This window comes from Corvus brachyrhynchos, unplaced genomic scaffold (genome assembly GCF_000691975.1).
Source record: "Corvus brachyrhynchos isolate BGI_N302 unplaced genomic scaffold, ASM69197v1 scaffold249, whole genome shotgun sequence".
Taxonomy (NCBI): Eukaryota; Metazoa; Chordata; class Aves; order Passeriformes; family Corvidae; genus Corvus; species Corvus brachyrhynchos.
The window spans coordinates 650,891-672,375 of record NW_008240226.1 but is presented as its reverse complement, the minus strand read 5'-3'; the positions used below and the strand labels follow the sequence as shown (position 1 = coordinate 672,375).

The 21,485-nt window shown below is 36.4% G+C and overlaps 1 protein-coding gene across 3 annotated transcripts in view; it reads right to left on the bottom strand.

Moving 5' to 3' along the window:
- Positions 1-1,011: 1,011 nt before the first annotated feature.
- The window catches only part of RXFP1 (relaxin/insulin like family peptide receptor 1), a 65,123-nt gene continuing 44,649 nt past the window's right edge, over positions 1,012-21,485 (bottom strand). Inside the window, exons 3-18 of one of the 3 annotated variants that reach the window (XM_017745141.1) lie at positions 20,196-20,300; positions 19,294-19,399; positions 17,958-18,029; positions 16,350-16,421; positions 15,246-15,317; positions 14,355-14,426; positions 13,522-13,596; positions 13,167-13,238; positions 12,150-12,221; positions 11,332-11,403; positions 10,075-10,146; positions 8,007-8,078; positions 7,546-7,775; positions 5,803-6,213; positions 5,076-5,294; positions 1,012-3,022 (exon numbers count right to left, since the gene is read on the bottom strand). In XM_017745141.1, the coding sequence (XP_017600630.1) occupies positions 2,721-3,022; positions 5,076-5,294; positions 5,803-6,213; positions 7,546-7,775; positions 8,007-8,078; positions 10,075-10,146; positions 11,332-11,403; positions 12,150-12,221; positions 13,167-13,238; positions 13,522-13,596; positions 14,355-14,426; positions 15,246-15,317; positions 16,350-16,421; positions 17,958-18,029; positions 19,294-19,399; positions 20,196-20,300 (2,096 nt within the window). In that variant the 3' untranslated portion in view covers positions 1,012-2,720. The remainder of the gene's footprint in view (positions 3,023-5,075; positions 5,295-5,802; positions 6,214-7,545; positions 7,776-8,006; positions 8,079-10,074; positions 10,147-11,331; positions 11,404-12,149; positions 12,222-13,166; positions 13,239-13,521; positions 13,597-14,354; positions 14,427-15,245; positions 15,318-16,349; positions 16,422-17,957; positions 18,030-19,293; positions 19,400-20,195; positions 20,301-21,485) is intronic. The other 2 variants (XM_017745142.1, XM_017745143.1) reach the window with 2 other exon arrangements.

Sequence of the window (21,485 nt, the reverse complement as noted above, 5' to 3'; positions counted from 1 at the left end):
CACTCTTTCTTCTGTGCGAACGTGATAGATACAAAGTTAATATGTGTGCTACGTTCAGAACTCATTACTGCTAGGAAAGTGGCGTCCTACGGTGAAGAATTGTCAGCCCTCCTTTTTTAAGAGCTGTTACCAGCAGAAACCCTGCCAACTCCAGAGAAATTTGAACTAACTTCAGTTTTTTGTTATGCACACTTTTTCTTCACGTTGAGTATGGGATAATGTGTCAAGTTGTGGCTTATTTATGAGCTTTAAGAAAAATCCTATATCCCAAACCTTACTATTTTTAGCAGTATTGTAACGTATGTCTGTAAAGCTGCAGATTTTTCGCAAGATGTTTTATTACTGCAAACAATTTTACTTTTTGTTGTAATAAAGTGCCTTATGATGGACCATATATCTCTGCAGGGTAGAAGTTTAACAGCATTGTTCACTGATAGGATGGATTATTTTGAACTATAAGTAAAAACTTCCATTAGTTAGAAAAGAATCTGTGACGTGTATTCTCCTCTCACTGGGGAAGCACTTCAGAGCTTTTTCAGTATTTGGTCCTGTTTTTTATTTTTGCCTTATGCAATGACTAGTCTTATAGTCTAGAGCTTACTGTTAACAGAACCTTTTGGTCTGAAAGATTGCTGATCTGCAATAAATAGCTGTACTGACACTCCTGTACCTTTGTCAGGCACTGTGAAAAATAGTAATGCTGAAATGCAATGGCAGGCTGCAGGAGAACATGACTCTGCTGTGACTTATTAGTCGGCCTTATTTTTACTAGTAGGACTTTTAGAAAGACCAACTGTAGTTTGCTTATCAAAACAATAAAGATGTTGCAAAAATTCTGAAGTATTGACTCTTATTGTGTTACTAAAGGAAACAAAGGTGATGTTGAATATAACTGTAATGAAATTCAGTGAAAAACAAGTAATGGCAAGGTCAGGGATCCTGGCATATCTCATCAAATGCAGTCACAGTCCTTGAGAGGGCTTGGCCCCTCAGAGTAAGGAAGTTCTATTGAAATGAGTTCTCATTGCTCTGGTTAAAGGCAATCCACTTGGCAGGATTTTGCTCAGCTGTTTTTAACCCCCATAACCCAAAATGTTGCTAAACAGCTTAGAAAAGAAGTCATTTTGTTCAGCAGATAATATTTTATTTCAGTAGAACATACAGTAGTGGAAACAAGATGCTAAACAATCTTCAGTTTCAAGATAATCCAAAGTTCTGTAAACAGTTGAAGTGTGAGTCACACTTTTTCAAAATTCTACTTCTTATACTGTTAAGAAGTTAAGTGCAAACATTGGAAGTATCTTTTAACTTAATTTTAAATAGTTTCAAATCAATGCAAAAGAAAGCATTTTTTTACCTTTTTGGGCTTCTAGGCCATCAGACTGAATACGGTACTGAAAGAAGAAGGGAAGTTGTAATAATTCATAATACAAAAGATTATCTTCAGTAAGAATGTGTGAAGGAACTGCCTCTAGGGGATTGTTTCAGATGGGATAGCTGTTTTTTACCCTTGTAATTCTGGGAAGTAAAATAATGCTTCAAAAAGTGCTGAATGGCTGTGGTTTTCAAATTACTTTAAAGCATCCAGTCAGATGTCCAAAGTGATTAAAATGTAGATGTCATGACACCTATTAAGACTGATAATTTTCTGTTTGACTGTCTCCCTGCTACACAGAGAGACATCTTAAGACTGGAACTTGTTGAAGTGTACAAGCTGTGGCGAGATACCTCTGGTAGCCCGTTAAGAAAAGTGAGGAAAAGAGCAGCAGCAAGATGATGGGATACTCAGTCCAGTCTTTCCAGAGTAAGATACTCTTCTAAAGGGGGAAACTTCTACCAGTTAAAGCTGGGGGACACTCAGTTGGGAAAAAAAAAATCCCCAAACCACTCCTTTTTTATTTTTTTCTTCACCACAGTTCTGATTCTGCCTGAACTAGAATCTTAAAGATTAACTAGTCCCAGCCTCTCCCTGCCATGGGCAGGGACCCCTCCCAGTAGACCAGGCTCATCAAGGCCTTGTCCAACCTGGCAGCTGTATTAGAACTATCATTACAATTTCACTATTGCTTTTACTTGAGTCAAATAGTAAATTTATAAAAGGAATACAATTCTCACTTGTTTGTCTTTGAGAAATATAGTTAACTGACCTAATTATGAAATTTAAATGTTTTTCTTACAGCTATTGCTCCTTTAAGCTTTTTAAGATGATGCAGCCTAAATAGAGCCAGTCAGAAACTTTGAGGAGGAAATATATTTCTTAATGAGGAAACCAATTAATTATTTTAATAAAAATCAGCTGTTGAAATGGGAAATTTAAAAAAGAAAAAGAAAATAAACACACACACACACACACACACACACTTCTCCATACACAGATGATTTTGAAACAATCTGCTTTCAGGGTGAGATGTTTCAAATGACAATAAATTTTTTTTTTTTTTTTTTTTTTTTCCACACACTGGGCTGCTGGAAGAAAAAAGCCCCAAACAACTGATTTCTCATTCAGATCTAGGATAAATTGTCAAAATGTCAGGTACTACCGTGAGATGGTAAAATGCCAGTTCTACCTGCAAACAGACACATGGCTCCCTCTTCTTCCTGCAGTGGTTCACGTGAGCCCTGATGTCACACCTCCCTCAGTTTCCTCGTGGCTGTAAAGCAGTAAGCCCACAGATGTGAAGTTAACAGTGCCGATGTCACCGTGAGGGTTCAAAATGGAATTACGTGTATGAATTTAGTCTGGTTGACTGTGTAGTCACTGAAGCATCCGAAGAGTCTGTACAAAGCACAGGCTTTGTAACCTTTGGTGGGATTTCATGCATTGGCCACATCTCTACCCAAATGAATGATGGACCATATGGTTTCTGGCTGCCTTTAGCTCTTTTGGATCTTCTTTGCCTGTAGTTGTACCAAACCTGGTGAATCATTTCTTTGAAAGGTCGTGTAGTCAAAGTGTAGAGAAGAGGATTCAAAGCACTATTTATTGGCAGTATAAAAATCACCACCCAAGAAGTTATGGTACCTTAGGGAGGGAAAAAGAAAGGCAGCTGTAATATGCATTCCAGTGTTTGCACTCTTTAGTTAACATAAGCACTTGATGCCAACACAGCGTAGCTTCTTGGTGAGAGGGGGAGGTTGTGTGCTCTTAGGCTGAGCTCCTGGCACAACAGGTGCTTTTCTTTTTCTTCTTGCTGTTACACTTGCATGGCCTCCTATCTCTATTTCCAGGACTCCCTGCAAAAGCTGACATTGTTCTCTCAGTAGTTCCAGTTATATCTCTTTTCTATGCCGTAGCTTCCTACTTGCCCTGACAGACTTCTTGTTCTGGCTGAGCCCCTTTTTCTTGCCCCAAAACTTTTTGTCTCTGCTTTGCTCCCTGTCTCTTCCTGTGATGTCTGTTCCCTATCCTCTTCCCATGATTGATGACATGCAGTCCTAATGATACCCCTGATGTTCTGTCCTCCTTCAAAACAGTATCCTCCATTCCCTGTATCCCCTCAGAGGCTGGTTTTCTGTTCTGCACCAGGACTTCTCCATTCCTCCCCTGAAAAAGAGCATTGTATACATCCTCCTTATTCCTTCTTTTCCTGTTGGTAAGAGTTTCTGTGTTCGCTGTCCACCTATGTAAGTCTGTGCATTTTTACAACATCCCCTTCTCATCCTTTATTGTTTGGGAGATAAGTTACCTGAGGGGCAGGTGGAGAAGGAACAGGATTAAAATGCTGAAAGATGTCAGTGGGTGCCCTCTGTTGCATTGTTTGACTTATAAAACTGTTAAAGAACTGTTCTAAGAGGCACGAAAAACTTCATCGACTCTCCTTGCCTGACACCCCTCCTTGCCCCTCTCCAGTTTTACAACTTTGTTGCAGTATCAAGACATGCCTGTTGACTCTCATCATATTGGCTACAGTTTTGGAAACAAGCAGGTGCTAGGTTCTAAAGCTGTCACAAGGTATCACCAACAAAAACCAAAAGCTATCAAAAGAGGTTTACAGCTTGTGTAAATGCAGGCAGCTAGCTGTCATGTGTAGTTTCATGAAACGAGTAATTACTGTTTAATCTGGTTTATCTATCACAGAACACTAATTTGCTGAATCCAAGATCACCCTGTGATTCAGCAAGATTTCTTCAAGGTTTCCTGACTTATAATCCACCTGCTTCTACTTGTAGCAATATTTTCTTTCAAATATCTTAGGCGGTTTGATAGCTTCTTGAAGAAGCATTTTAGAAGATTTAAAATAACTGAATATTTGACATAACCAGTGTAACTTCCAGACCTTTGAAAAGCAAGTCCAGACTTTGAAAAGCTCCACTCCCAACCCTCTGGTCAGCACATAAGGCAAAATCGTGTGAGCTAAAACATTTTCTTGCCAACATAATATTTTGACATACATCTGTACACTGAGTCTGAATCTGCTGTTGCTGATCTGTTCACACTCACATGTCCTCTCTAACAGGGTTTACAAGCCTCACACAAAGAGACTTTTTTCTGGCATGTACTGGTATTGAAAAGTGAAGGAAAAAATTAAGGTGCAATATTAATCTCTTAGGTTACACTATTTTTACATGGGAATATACTCACAGCATGAAGAAGATAAGCAGAGCTTTATGTAACTTAATGATTTGAACTATAAATACCAGCTTGTAAAATAAAGTTATTTCAGAATAAGGTACATTATTAAATCAAGATAGGAAACACTATATTGTCCTGAGTTGTTTAGGCAATAGAACTAGCAAAAGTTGTAAGATGAGAAAAGCCAATGCAACTCAGCCTTGATTTTCAGGTATATTTTCTATGCTTTATAGATACCGTATGTAGACAGACTTGAATGATTTGAACTTTGGAGTTTTTTATGTAAGTCAAAGGTGGCTAATCTTTGATGATTATAGTAATATAGTTCAATTAAAGAACAAAACTATATAGTTCATTGTATTGTGTGTACATAGATATAGATATGGAACATGAAGTTAATTTCAGCAATATAGTTCATTTCATTAAACTCTTTTTCTTCTGAAGTAGAAGAAACACTTCATGCTGGCACTGTTGAAACAGCCTCACAAAAGAAAGGACATACCTGGTATTTCTACTCGAAGTAAAGAAAGGAGTTTCAAGACAAAAATAGGTATCCAACATAGTGCATCAGTAAATACAATGAAGAAAAAACGTTTAGCAAGGATCATCTCTTTTTTAATATGATTCCGAATTTCAGTAGCCATAATAGCTGTCTGGTGAACACTGTAGAACATACTCCCATAGGAAAACACAATGATGATAAAAGCTGCCAAGTTTACACCTGTTTAAAAGTTAAAATTAATCATAATTTAAAAGCATAATAGCAATTCTACATCACCTATTTGCAGTCTGGGTAGAAGAATGTTTCATCTAAACTTTTAGTCCCATGGAATTAAGTGGCCAGAAAATCTGAGTCTGTCCTCAACTGAAGACTGAATTTTTGCCTCTACTCAGGTATTGATTTTATTCACTGATAACTGGCAAATGACTGCTATCTGGTTAAAACCAAATATTTCTCTGGTCTTACTATTGCTCTACTTCCCTAACAAAGGCTGTTAATTCAAGAACATAATGGTCAATAATTTGTTTCTACTTTCTCAGTCCTTCATGCATTTTAAGATAGGGGGGTACACATCTCATACAGTAAAATATTCATACTGGAAATAGTCTTTAAATGGTTGCTGGAGCATCTAAATCCAAGGAGGTGTGAACATCACAGCTATCTTATTTGTTTGGAATCTTGGTTCTTTTGTAGCTCTAATAGTATATAAAGAAGAAATGCAACTTACCTAAGAAAATCACAACAGAATATATCTGACTTCCTGAACTTTCCGATTGTTCTGAATGAAGAGGAAAACAGACGCCATTGGTGCCATAGTAGTTCCTGAAAAATTCCTTATTGCTCAGTGGGATAAAAGCAACAGCAAACCCGATTATCCAGATAAGAACCAAAATGGAAATTGTCCTGCATTTTCTGGGCTTCAAACACCTAAAAGGATAAACTATGCAGATGTATTTTTCCAAAGTCAGATAAGTCAACAGTAAGACTGACACCTCTGTAGACAGAATAGCCAGCGATCCAACCAACTGACAGTGAATACTGTCCATCCACAACTGAGCGTGCTTGTTGTATTCTCCACGATATTTAAGATCAAAAGCTCCAATCACAAATAAATATATTCCCATCAGACAGTCAGCACCTGTGGGCACAGTGCTCAACATCATTATTTACACATCTGAATTTCCCGTTCTCTCTGTATATGTATATTGGAAAACAGACAAACACACACACATACACATGCACACACACATATATGTATATATATATATATATATGAGTACATACTTACAAGTTAGCTAATACATAGACATTAAATCAATATTGCATCTGGAATGCTATTATGAATTACAATTAAGGCAGTAAAATTTTAGAGAACTTTTTTTGTTTTTTGCTTTTCCTTTTCATTTGGACTGACAGTCTATGTTTCATACCTGTTTCCATTTTTTAAAGCCCTGGTAAAATTTGTTTGCAAATAGAAAAAGATACAGCTGTATTTATAGAAATATTCTTGCAAACCTTTTTTATTAGGTCTTATTTCTTTATTTATTTCTATATTAACATTTGGCTTAAGATAATTTTCTTTGAATAGGTGTCTTGGGGTCCAAGACAAACCGGAACAATAGGCCATCCACTGGATTCAAAGTTTGTTTTTTCCACCTTATGCTAGTTCAAAATTCATGTGCAAAGGCTAGTCTAGTCTATGACAAGACTAAGACTAGTAAGAGAAGATGACCTGTCAACACAGAACTGAAGGCTTCCTGGCTATTTTGCTAAGAATTTTGCCTAGTGTTCAGATTGTTTCTATGGGAAAAATAAAGTTTCAAAATCAGTGACATGATGTATTTAGAAATGTTGCAATAATTTTATACAAGGTTGACAACTACCTTTCAAAATGCGTCTAATTGTGTTTGTGCAGTACTTATAGACTCTCCTGTATTGAGAGACTCTGGATTGTAGTGACTGTACTGCCAAGTAGTTCATCCATAAACTTGTCTTGCTTTCAGGACTAAAATGAAAAAAAACCACCCCAATTCCTAATATTGGGGAGCTAGGATAGATTAATTTTATATATTTGCATAAGCAACCTTTTGCTTGTGCAAAAAATAGACCTTTTGAACACAATAATTACATGCAGATATTGCTACTTACTGACAAATGCATGGTAAAATAGAGGTTTGTGGGAATTTGAAATATTGGAATTTTATTTCTTCTTGCTGAAGAAAGTGGGAATTTGACAGAATTCCCACAGCATGAAAATCAAACATGAAACCTTTGGAATACACCACCTGCCAAAGGCAGCATTTAATGACACCGCCTGGTATATAGGGCAGAGCATTTTGTATTGTCATTTGCAACATCAAGAAAGTACAGTTAATTCAATGCTGGAAATATGTCACTGTACTATAATAACAAATATCACACACACTACAAGCAGACTAAAAAGATCTTTTTCTAGGCATGGAGTACTCACAGCAGAGAGACATTATGGAGATGGCGTGCAGCTTATTCTCCGATCTGATATAGGGCCTCATGCAGATAACAAAAATGTTTCCAAAGCAGGTGATGGCAGATACAACCCAGACAAACACTCTCTGTATGATGCTAGCTAAAAGATTCTCGAGGGAGGAAATTCCATCAGTGTTGGGTTTACAGCTGCGCACGTGAGGAGCATACCCACAGTACTGGAATTTCTTAAAATATCTGGTTGTGAGAAACAGGTAAGAGATCATTCTAGGTTAGTTGTTAGAATATCAAAACTCTCTAGTAACTACTCAGAAAACATATTCTGAAAGAAGAAAAATTAATTGAAAATTGTCAAAATTCCACAACTGCGTACATGCTGCTTTTCCCACACCTTTGTTTTCAATTATCCAGTATTCCGTAATTGTAAAATTCAGACCAAAAAAAAGCAAACTAGAGTAATCTACTTACATGTGGGAAAGGTTTCTCAGGGGTCTGAACATTCTCCTCTGGATGTTTGCAATTTCAATACCCTCCAAGCTGCTGTAAAAGTATATTCTCAGTAAAAGGCCACAGAAACTCAGCAGTAAAAAACCAAATTTTATGAGCATTTAGTTGTGATTTTATGGTTAGGAAACTAGAGAAGAACTTTAATTGCATCTAATCTGTCATCCCTTTGAAACTTTAATTGCATCTAATCTGTCATCCGTTTGAAACTCAGAAAGTCTGAGTAAAGTCTAAAGTGGAATGAAAGGAATTGCAAATAGTTTTAATAAACTCACTGTTCATCCAGATGCATGACCAACTCTTTTAGTGCTGCTCTCAGTCATGAGAATTCACGAATCTCTGATTAATATGTCGCCCTTTCAAATTACTATTCTACTGATGTTCTTTCATCATCTCTGGGGAAATAATAACTTGTTCTAGTAGTAATATTTTTACATATCTCTTCTGTCTTTTATCCAAGGGAGTGCTTTACTAGACAAACAAACCAACCCAGGAACTCAGTCTTCATTATGTCAAGAGCAGCAGGAAGTTGAGACACAGAATACAGCATGTGAGAGAAAATGCTGGCTTTCTTTTGACACACAGGTGGGATTCCTTATTTTAAATTTATATATATATATATAGAAAGCAGCAATATTGTTTCCCCTGCAGTGCCAGACCTATAAGGTTTAACTCTGTAAGATGTTCTTTTAGAACTTCAGGTTCTGTATCCTTCCAGTCCATCCCATTCACTGGTTAGAGGTGCAGCCGGTCTTTGGTTCTGCTTGTGGGAAGCCTTATGATTGTTCAAAGCTTTGAATGTAATACTCATGTGAGTTCTGAACACATTTAGGGAAAAATGGAGAAAAGTACAGACTTAGTGGTTAGTTGATGTGGGTTAGTGGGCAGTTTTGCTGGCAGACATGAAAAAGCCCCAACATGGAAATGTGCTAGTTTTATTTAAGTGCTGCAAGGAATCCTGGGGAATGCTTTCCCCAACTGTTTTCACTATTTCAGACATATGAAGAGGGAACTGGTGTTCTACAAACTGCCAACATACAGCTGCCTATAGATCTATCTCAAGATTTAACAGTTTTTTAAACTACAAACATGGAAGGCCATGATCACTGAGTTGTATGAGTTCTTTGGTGTTAAATAATAGATAAATGGATAAAATCATGCTTTAGTTTGACTGTAAGGAGGTAATTGGTTATTATTTTCTGTTCTCAGCTGCTTATTTTCATGACAATTACACAGATTTAGTATTTTCAGTTCACTAGCCATTTACCAAATTCAGCTGAATTTGGCCAGGAGGCTAAATCACTGTAAGAAAGCTGGTCTGATCAACAAAGGTGTGTGTACTGCTGGCTACAGCTCACGGGTCAGATCATAAACTCCTAGTGCACTTCTGTCCAAGGAAACATCTGGTTTTTAATCGCCACAACCACTTTTAGTGGGGCCTGTTGCTATAGGAGACGAGGTGATGGTTTAAAACGAAAAAATTGTAGATTTAGACTAGATATTAGGAAGAAATTTTTTATGATGAGGTGGTGAAACACTGGCATAAGTGGTCCAGAGAGGTGGTAGATACTTCATCCCTGGAAGCATTCCAGGTCAGGTTGGACAGAGCTCTGAGCAACATGATCTAGTTGAAGATGTCCCTGCCCATTGCAGGGGAGTTGAACTATATTTTAAAGTTCACTTCCAAAACAAACTATTCTATGATTTTGAAGTGATGTCTGACAAGAGCCTACGCTGTGCTCTACACCAAGCTGGTTACCTCAGATGTGAAGTGACCAGTGAAGATGTACTTAAATCTACTGCTGGATAATTTCAGATTTGCAAGATTGTTGCTGCACTGTCTCACAGTTTTAGGAGGAGCTTTGCTGGCAGAATTCAAGTTAGAGCTGCTGTGTTAGTGCACCTGCAAAAACTCCCCCTAAACTCTTCAGGAGCAATTTCTTAAAAAACAAATTCTGGACCATGTCCTACTGAGGGAGATGTGCATAATCAGAAAGAAAATATAGCTAAAATATAAAAACTTGATACTTACAGGGATTTGAGTTTAATTAGAAAATCAAACTGGTCTATTTGTATTTTCTTGATGGGGTTGTAAGAAAGGTTCCTGTAAATAAAACAAAAGTGACTTTGGCCACATTCCTTACAGCTTGTTCCAAAACCAAAGGCAATCTACATAACCCATTTACTTTACTAGTACTGTAGGAGGGACTTGTACACGTGGCAGTTACAACTACAAATGGTAACAATCATTTAGTGTTTTTTAACTTCCTAAGCCAGTGGAAAGAATCATCAGATGCTTCACAGGTGTGCTATTGCCATGTACACACACACACACACAACCGCCCCTCCCAGCCTGATGCCTAAAGGTTTTGACTACAGAAATATTTAGTTGTTAAACTCTCCAGACCTGTCTTTTTAAGTAAAAGAACCTAGCTGAACTGCATGCATCTAGAAATAAATTACACTTGATTTTGGGTGTGAGTTCAAGAGACAGAGACAAGTTAGAATGTAAAAATAGCATTATATGCTGCCACTCTGTGCAAGAGTGTTTCTAGGTACGTCCCCTTTTACTTCTCCACATAACTTTTCTTTATTGCAATTAAAATGCACAAACTCAATAAATGCAGCTGTACGCACTTCGCTGCCCCAATGTACGTGTTGGATCCCAATAATGCTGGAAAATGCACAAAATAAGTTATTCCTGTATTTGAGTACTACCTCCTCTCCTCCAGAGATCTTCAATGTTGTGACTAGTGTCTCTTTCAGATTATGCAAGAAAGACTGGGACTTTCCAACAGCAGCATTTGAAAATTTGCCTATGTATGTGTAATGGGAAAAAGCGAAACTGTCTGGTTTTATATTACCTTGTGCTTTTTTGGAACTCTTTCAGGAACAAAACAATTGTAAACAAGGCATCTGTTTGATGCTCTTATGAGTTTATGATCTGTTTTTAGCGTTGAATCCTGATATCACATTAAACATTCCCATCAAATTATTAATTTCTCATTATATATATCTAGCATAGCTCATTTTGTGTGTATTAACAAGATCTAGAAAAAGGTAGAATTTGAACATGCTGTCTTTTGGGACATGAAAATGCACATCTTTTACAAAATTATTCTGGACAAAATGCTATATAGAATTGCTTTTGGCATAAGTGTTTTTTAGGCAGAACTTAAATGATGCATACAAACAAATGTGCTCTTCTCTTTCCTGGCACATATGACTGAAAGCATCCTATGAAATGAGAAATATACAGTTATATATAATATTAACCAAGAATCCTTACAGTTGTGAAAGCTCCTTTAGTTCTTTAAATATGTATGGAGGAAGTGATTCAATCTTGTTGCTAGCCAAGTCTCTGCAGAAACAGATAGGATACAGTAAGTCCTTACTACACAGTAATTTTACTGAATAGTTTTGCAGTTTCAGTATACACAATTTTATTTGCCAAATAGGATATTATTTATTCTATATGTTATCAGAAACCTGAACTATAAAAGAATGATGTTAAAACAAGGTGAGAAGCTAGATTTATCAGATCTCTCTTTGTCTCATTAGTTATACCATTACATACATAATTTATTGCTATTTTATTTCCAACAAAAAGAAAGTAAAACACCATTATTTTGGCCGGTAGAAGCTTAGAAATTAATTAAACATATTGTTTCATGATGGGAATTCTTCCACATGGGCTAAATAGCACATCTTTGCCTTGGTTTTTTGCCTCTGCCTTTCACCTTACTTTCAGTATGCATAAATCCTAACAACACAGGAGTAAAATTCTCAGTCCAACCAAAACTGCCAAACTAGTCTAAAAGACACTGAAGGCACACATGCACCTAACTGTGGTGATGCAAAGTTAAATAATATTATTCTATTCAGGGAACATAATGATCCTGTGAGCAGAAGCCCCATTATGACTGATACAGGCTATGTCCTTTATTGACTATTTCTTCCCTATTCAATATATATTAAAAAAACACCCTAAGGAAGGATGCCATCTCCTGAGCATGTTACATGAAATAGAATTAATGATGAATGATATTTCCAATATAAATCACAAAACTCTGTGACTTGTACAAATAAGAGAAGAGATCTACTCACAATTCATCTAACATCTGGAGAGAAGAAAAGCTGTTTTCATTTAGGGAGCTGATTTTATTTCGTCTCATCACCCTGAAAGAATAAAACAAACTTATGTTGCTTCTTCTTGATATCTATTTGATTTTGGAGAGAAGATTTTATATAAACTTTAAAAGTTCTCTGTTCTCTGCATCTTCAAATATTTGCCCAATTCCATTAACAAGTTAATTGCATCTAGAGGTTTGCCATTTTATTATTTGGTAAATAACTTTTTTTGCCTATACATCCTATACACGCATGTACTTCTGCATATATATGTGTATATATATATACACACATAGACCCATGGTAGGCTGGTGTACAGTGGCTGAGGGCCAATTAAAGGGAAGATTAAGTGGCCTGGAAGGCTTGTGACCTAACCATATCTCAGACACAGGCACATGGTTGTGCAACGTTTCATTCACCCTTATTGCACCTGCCACTGGGCTTATTCCTTAAATGAGCAACCTGGATTTTAAGAACTAAGAGAAAACCAAGAGTATGGGTCCTGCAGAAGAGTTAAAAATTGAAAGTGACACACACCATGGAGCCTACTAATCTACCAAAAAGTAGAAGGGATTTTCTGAAGATGGTTACATCATCACTGAAGAAACTTTGGAGAAAATTCTAAAATTGATGAGCCAGCCAACCCACCAGCCAATCAAAATAAGCAACAAGCTATATGTTTTGTATGTTTGCTGGTTCTCATTATGAGATATTTGACTCCAAGAAAAAGGTTATAATGAAAATTTCTAAATCTTGGTATCAACCAAAATCTCTTCAGTCAAGTTTAGTTACATATTTCAATGCGGAACTTTGCTATAAAATGTAAACAGTGGTTATTCTGTGTGGTGCTCACTTCAAACATTTTAATTTAATATCCTCAAGAGATAAATAGCCATAATACTCAGGCAACTTTTATATTAGCTGTAATGAATCACTTGGCTGTTCAGTATAAGCACATCTCACTCTGGCTAGCTAGCATATCCCATTACTTACAGAACAGTTAGAGTGCTGCAGGAGATGAAAGTGGCATTTCTCACATGATGGATATGGTTGCCTTCAAGGTCTCTGAGATATAAAAGAACCCCATCAATCATTGAAAATAAACATAGGCACTTATTCTAAGGTAATTGAAGAAAAATACAACCAGAACTTCTTGCCTACACAGAAGAGAGTGGGAGGCAGACATGTAATACTTCTGCACACTTAACTGATGGCTTCAGACCACTAGCCCTGCAGTGACCCAGCAGGCACTCTGCAGGATCCAGCACCCCATTAGAAAAAGTGGCATGGAAGTGCCATTCAAAGACAAAAAAAAAAATATTATTCTAGTGAAATAAGGTGGACTTACAGCCAGTTTAATCTTGGCATATATTGGCAAAGAGGTTTATCAGGCAAACGAGCAAGAGAATTATTCATCATCTCTCTGAAAAAAAAAAAGAGGAATAGTACAGCTGGTTATATTTGTACAGTTATAGAAAAAATTAACGTCTCTTATGTACTTCTGAAAAAAAAAAATTCAGATCTTGAATAGTGTTGAAAGTAGTATTATTTTCTTCAACTTCCACATATTTTCCCTGTGGCATCCTGTGCAGCAGTATCTTATCCTTAGCTTGCTAATTATCAGGAAAGATGTTTACTCCACTTCACTGCTATTAAAATGAAATGTAGCAAGCCAATATAAATCTACTATTCAGTCAGAACATGTAACTTCTCTGGGTGATGGGTGAAGTGGGATGTGGAGGCAGGTTTCCCTCTGGGATGCGGGGGAAGAGGGTTCCTCATCTTTCGGGCTGGAGAGGGCAGTGGCAGACCACAGAGAGGTCTTGGGGATGGGGGCTGTGCTGCTGCCAGGGGCAGGGACTGTGGGACCCCCTCGTGTCACTCCACGGCTCTGGAGGACACCTGGAACCCAGTGCTGCTGCTGCCTCGACACTGCCCTCCCAGTGACACCTTTTATCATTTTCCCCGCCCTTCTCCCTATACTTTTCCAGTCACTGCATATCCACTGCTGCCAAAATCCTCCTACTCCAGCACATTTTGCCTGGCGTAAGGAAAAGCTGCAGGTTTACTGCCGGCACTCTGGGGTGAGCAAGAAGAGTTGGTGTAAAAAGGTTTTTATATGCATATGCCCTTCCTATTCTGTTCTTTTAAGTAACACTTTTTATCTTGTTTCATACTTACAGAAGAATAAGGGATTTGAGTCCATAGAATGTTAATGGATAGATCCGATTTATCCTATTGTTTTCAATTATCCTATAAATTACAGCAAAATATGTATCAGATTGATAATTGACTTCAGTCTTAAAGAGATAATAAAAAGTAACAAGCTTTGCAGTGAATTTCTTCAAAAGTCCAGTCAAACTACTTAAAAAAATTAACACATTATTCCTTGACAGGTTAAGATATTAATTGAATTAATTTCCTTTCAGAAGAATTTAATTTAAAAAAAGTAACTTAGAAAACATCATTACTTTCAACTTAGAAAAAGTGTTTTCCTTTGAGGATTTTAAATCCTTTGATCAAGACATTTTGAATGGATTCTCAGAAAAAACAAAGCAGCACAATCTAACAGTATTCTGTGGCAATCCAACAGTCTCAAACATGCAGAAGAACGTACGATGTGTTATTTGCTTATTTTTAATAACTTTACTTAGTCAAAATCTGTCTGAAAAGCAGTAATAAACCAATATTTCAGGTTTTGACAGTAATTTTGTCTGGACATTTTAAGCACTATTTACAGGAAAAGACCTGCCCCAAAAATACCTATCTACTGTTTTATAGTAGTTAGGTTATTTAATGTATTCATTTGAAACAAGTAATTACTAATAAACATTATTTATTATTGTTATAAGTCATCAACCATTGAAGCCACTAAGGCTCAAGAACTATTTTCTGCTCTCATCAAAACCAATTGCATTTTTATCTAGCACAGCGTTACAGGAGTTCCTTAGTTATTAACACGTGTAAAGTAAAGCTATGCACAAAAATGAAAGCAATCGAAATATTTATGTATTACTTTTAAAATTAATTATTTATTGAGTAAATAAACATAAAAATATGAAAACAACATACAGCCATTCAAGTCTGTGGAGGTCTGCAAAGACAAAAGGCTCCAAATTTGTTATCTTGTTGTTACTCAGGTATCTAAAACAAAGATGAATGAATGGAATGATTAATTAGCGGCAGATGCATGAAAATGAGTTTTAAGACTATTTCTTCCTTGATAATTTATCAGAATACTCCTATTTTTTTAATAATTATTATTTTTGACTATGTAATTTTCATGCCTTTGAGAGCAAGGCAGGACTCTCTCTAGTAAGAATTTTAAGAGCAATTATGTAGAGCACTTTGTCTTATCTATAAGAAAGCACAGCCAGCTAAATATTTTCACTGTGTCATATTTTAGTCTCTTTCCAGTTTCCTTCTGTGGAGTGATTTGTTCCATGAAAGTTCCCAGGATCCCATTCAGTCTTTGTTAAGGATATTAGTCATAAATGTAGATACCAGAATAACGGAAAAAGAAAGGCTGAAAATGAATGGGGAGGGCTACTATAAATGGTCTGGGAAGATAATAACAGCAGCTGTAATAACAGATAATCAACGGCATTTGTATGATGGAAAGAATAAGAGGTACAACTTTTAAAAACTTTCCTTTTGAAAACATTGCAGTAAAAATTCTGAACCAAACAGTGCAATTTATGTGTTGTCTCTTTCACTGAGCGTTTCCCTTAAAAGTTAGAAGCACCTTTCAAAAAGTTGCTGCACAATAAAGAAAAAAAGTGTTCCTTTCATCACCCATACTGGTTATTTTGAATTGCTTTTGTGAACCAAAACACAGTCTTAAAGAGTTTTCATCCACCACAAGCTCTCACTTTCATTTTATTCCTTCTTCATTTTCTTTGGCTTTCTGCAGGGTACCATACTGTCTCCTTCTTCCATTCTGAGGATTTGGGCAATAGCTGAAGTATGGAGCCAGCTTGTCTTTTCAAAGTACTGTCCTGCCAGATAAGCTTGCACATAGAGCTCATAATCTGTCTTTGCTTTCTCAATTCAACCATTGAATTAAAGTTTTGGAAGTTCATAATATGGAATCAAATAGAGAGACACATCCTTAGTGACTGTCAGAGCTCTGACTGCTGCTACTGAATACTTCAGTATTTTAAAAGCAGTACTTACAGTTTTGTCAGGTTGTATAAACCTTTAAAAGCACGTTCAGATATGACTCTGATTTTATTATTCTGAAGATACCTAAGAAGATACAAACCCAAAACAATTTATTCTCTAAACAAGCAAAGTTAAAGCAAACATAAGTAACCAATTAAAATCTATCGGCTAAACTGAATGCACATTTGATGCTTTAAAAGAAGCTGTCAAAGTTATTACACCTTGAATTTGACAACAACCATTTCACAGCTATAGCTGCAAAGACTGCAGTTGTGTTTAAAGGAATTCATACAAAGAGCAAAATTACAGAAATCATTCAAGTGGATGCTTGCCTTGCCAGAGATGAACAATGGAGTAATTCTTTGTGAAATCCTTGATTAGGTCCTAACCGTGCAGTTCTCACCTCTGTGACCTGATCTCTGTGTTTACCCAGATCTCTGCTACAAGCAAAATTTTGCACAGTAAATGTCAAATTAAAATAATTTTTGAATTTTCCGTTTTTAATGTCAGAGAGTTCTCAAGATGCTACATTTTAAAGATAATATAATAAAAAGGTAAAGCAAATCTTACTAATCTTCTGTATCTATTTTTTAAATTCTTTTAAAATCTATTTTGATGAAATAATGAGTTGAAAAAAATATTATCAACTGCAAATATTAAATCCTTTTCAAATAATTTTCAAGTGTTACAATGTAATTCTCTGAATAATATTTAAACTTAAGTCCTTTAATTAAATTACACTTAATGAAGCATCTAGGTGCATTCCTGACAAACAGCAATAAGAAATCTGACTTTGGCTTTTACAAAATGGGCTTCTGTCAAACACTGCTCAAGACCTTTTGGAAAATGTAAAGTTATCTCTCAGAAGGGTGTGAAGTCGATATTACAAACAAACATTTTGTACAGATAGGTATGGATGTATTTCTTTTAGTGAACACTTAACCTTTCAAGACTTTAAGGGACATAATGGGACTTAGCTTTCAGAACGCAAGATGGTGCTGCAGTGCAGGAATTTCCCATTAGAGAACATTTTAAATTGGTGACATAGAAGCCCTGCTTCTTAATTTCACTACTTCAATATCAAGAAAACTTGTTAAAGGCTATGATTTTTGAGCAGCATATATGTTACACTCTGGAAAACATAAGACAGTATTGTATTGCCATAATAATTTGACCCATTGGGCATTATCAAATCAGTACCAGACATAATTAGGAGTAAAACCACGTGCCATGGGAGTGAGCTTCCCATGATAATGGGAAGTCTGTGTTTCCAAACTTTGTTTCCAGAATAAATTGATTAAGTTACTTAAATTTATTTTGGCATTTTACTGTTTATTATAAATGCAACATCCTTCAGACAAAATTAAAGTTTAGCATTTTTCTGGTATAAACCAGTTTATAAACAAAACCCATTAAATATGCAGAAAGTATGGTTTTGCAAAAACACAGACGTCAAATCAAAGTACTTGAGCCAAACAGGGTACACACGAGGTAGCAAAGGGTGAGACAAACCAGACTTTTGTTACTTAAATGTTAACTCTCTGTGTGTACATATGGGAGAAGGAAAGGATGAATATTTAAGGCACTAGGTAGGTATTTTATGTTACAGCACTCCCTTACAGATTTTTAAGATCTTGGTATTTCTTGAAAACATCAGCAGAAAGTTTCCTTAGCAGATTCCTCTGAAGAGACCTGTAGGAATGAATGCACACAGTAAAACTACTGTCCAAGGTGCCTACAGTGCTTTTGTTATTTAATAAGGGCAGCTCTCACACTGCTAAGTAACGAAAACAGCATGAAACCACCTGAATGTGCTACTTTTGTTTGTCTGTGTATTTGTATCTATTCAAACAGTAAGAAAAATACATTATAGTAAGAAAAACCCCATGTCCCCAGAAAAATGGGCAAAATAATTGTTAAACCTAAAAATTAAAAAGATCTGAGTATAAACTACAGATTTATTTCAAACCTCAAATGCAGATGAAGCTTATGTCCCAGTTCATGCATCCCTATGTCCCAACTCCATTGGGGACACTCAAGTGTCCTGTCAAGAACAAAATTTCTTCAGGACATGGTTTGATTAGAAGAGAATTTAGCCTGAAAGCCAGCTGAACTTACTCACTGCTTTTTCTACAGCTACAGCTGGGTCAGTATTGTTGAACTCTCTGTTGACCCTGAGCCAGCAGCCAGTTTAAATAGATATTTGACATTCCACATCACTTTTCATCATGAAGAGTTGCAGTATTTGACCGTGGACCCAGCAAGGGGAACTTCAGCTACGTGTGAGACTGGTACCATATGGAAAGATCCGTAACCCTGATCTACAGATGAGATCCTCAGGTAAGGACACGGGATGCTGCTCCCTGCTCACCACACCTAAAACTGCTTCTCAAACAGCAATGTGAAAATCAAGTACACATCAACCATATTCCGGTCTCTTAAAAAAAAGTTTGGCTTACTCATACCTATCTGCATGATGACTCAGCCCACATTAAGTCCCTTGAAATAACAGCATATTCAGAGACATCAAATGAGAACTAAATAGATTTGCTCCAGCAGGGCGTCCCACTGAGTTCAAGGTTACTGGCTTTATAAAGAACACAGACTAGGAATATTGGCAGGATCATAGAATAAGAAACAGGTTCTAAGCATTGCGTCTTAAAAGGAAGCATTTCTTTTGTAGATTTCCTTAGGTATACTGAAACTCTTTGTAGCTCAAGTCACTGTTACAAGCATGAAATGATCAGTTCACAGAGATTTTGGTTTCTTAATTTCTTTTCTCCACTTTTATGTAAGGAAAATCTGTACTTAAGATGTTAAAGTACTTGTTAACAGAGAGACACAGTGCTTCCCAAGCATCAGCTGATCATAATTATAAGGCTGTAGTTGTGAAAAGATTGGAGGATTGACAGTCAAACCCGAACAGAGCAAGAGACCGTGTTACTTCTCTACTTACATTATGGTTATGTTTGAAGAGACTGATGGGACAGCACGTAATTTGGCATCATCACAGAAGATCTCCAGCCCTTGGCAGGTACACTCTGCTGGCACATCACCAGCCACTGCAAGAGAACAAGCACTTGGGGCAAAAGGTGGAATGTGCGGTGTGATGGGACGTGGAGAAAAGAAATACGGTATAAAAGAACAACGAGCACAAAGACAGACATAGCAGGCTCTGTTAAACACAATTAAGGCACATGGTTTTACAAAAGTGATTTAGACCTGGGAGGAATCTAACAATAAATATAAAGGGACACAAAAAATCATATTACCTCAGTGAAAGAGCTTGTGAAAGCTCTTGAACCTTAGGCATGATATACAGGAAACTGGCATGGGTTTTTTGCAGTGCTTCCTTAGATTATTCAGCACTCTTATATTACTAGAAGGAGCACAATTCTATGGGTGAAAATGGGTCAAGAATGGGAGTCTTTGATCATCATAGTAGCCAGCAGAATCAAAAACTCTGTACAAAGACCTGCATAAGTGGAGGGGGTTTGTAAATTTCATTTGGTGTTTAAAGAAGTGAACCGGGAGGAATGTTGCCTTCATTTCACTCCAAAATATATGCCTGTTCCATGTTCTTTCCAGCGGTATCAGCATATATAGATAAACATTTATATTACCCTCCTAACTGGCATATGCTAATTGCAGTATGTTTGACACTTCTCTTACAGAAAATGAATCATCCTTAATGGAATTGAAATTAACTTCAAAATAACATTTGTTAATTTGAGATATTAATTCTGTTTTACTGCAAGTGAAAATGCACTAAATTTCCTGATAAACATATATTTGCTCTATATTTCTTTCTAGGAATCATCATTAATAACCACTCAAATAATATCTGTAATTACTTACAGCACTCAGGTGTCTTTGTCTGAAATGCATACAGAGATTTCAGTTTATTGTATTTGTCCTTTGTATAATGTTTATCAAATTGCAGCGACCATCCATTGTTGTCTTCTAATAAAAAAACCAAAAAACACACAGCATAAACAGACCACAAATGGAAGATATTAAAGTAGAAATAGAAGGTATAAATGTCTTCACTTAATTTATTTGCATCAATTTTTATCTAATTAATACAGGTTCTTATTCCAGAGCATTAGATAACTTTATCTTTATACAGCTTCTTAAGCGTACATATCTACAAACAGTATGAGCTGCAGAGTAGCAACAGCTTATTATACCTTCAACAACAACATTTTCTATGACAGTCACAGAAAAAATATAATTGTGACTTCAGAAATTTTTATTTACATAGGAGTCTTAAAATGAGAGGGAACCATATTTTCTGACCTCCTTAAACATGCAGGCTTGCTACTTTGTCAGGAAAGTTGGAATGATTACTATTGACTCTGACTATCACAGCCTGTAAGTTCTTTCCTGAAAATCTTGATGAAGACCAATGGAACACTGCTTTTCAAGAGAAGGAGGGACTTGGTGTAACATATGCAAGTCAGAGTGTTCATGTTAAGCTTAATGTGCATCTTAAACAAAGCATGATTCCATATTACCAGTTTGGTCACTGTGCACAGATGTACTGGAACTGAATAGTTTATGGTTATAACAGCAAAAATTTAAGAGCAAATCTTTCAATTCCTTCCAACAAATGGATACTTCTAGATATAGTGGTGCTAGAAATAACTACAGATCTGTTAGTTATTTGTTTCTTGGAAGTCTATTGTATATCTGAGATCCATAAATTAACTGATCAGGTAGCCACTTTCAAAACTGGCTGGAAAGAGAACGGGAACTCGCCTTTAAAAGCTGTGACTGGATTTTAGTTTTATTGCTTTGACTCTGACTTTAGTTTTCTTAATTTGAGTCTGACTTCTCTTCAGCTTTGACAAGGCCCACACGATTTTAGTTTAAAGTATCGCTTTTAATGAACATGCAGCAGTAGCAGAAATGCTCCTTGGGATGGCACTCACTAGCTGGTGAGCCAAAGCATGTGTGACAATTGAAAGCAGCACACTGCAAGGATACCTACTGCCAAACAACATTTGTATGAGAACTCTCAGGAGGGCTCTGCCTTGCTAATCGTTACAGTCTTAGATTCACCTTTATGATGTACTGGCAATAGTTTTACCCTTGCAATTTTACAGGTTAATAGTTTAGGTATATTTAAATACAATTCCTCATGGA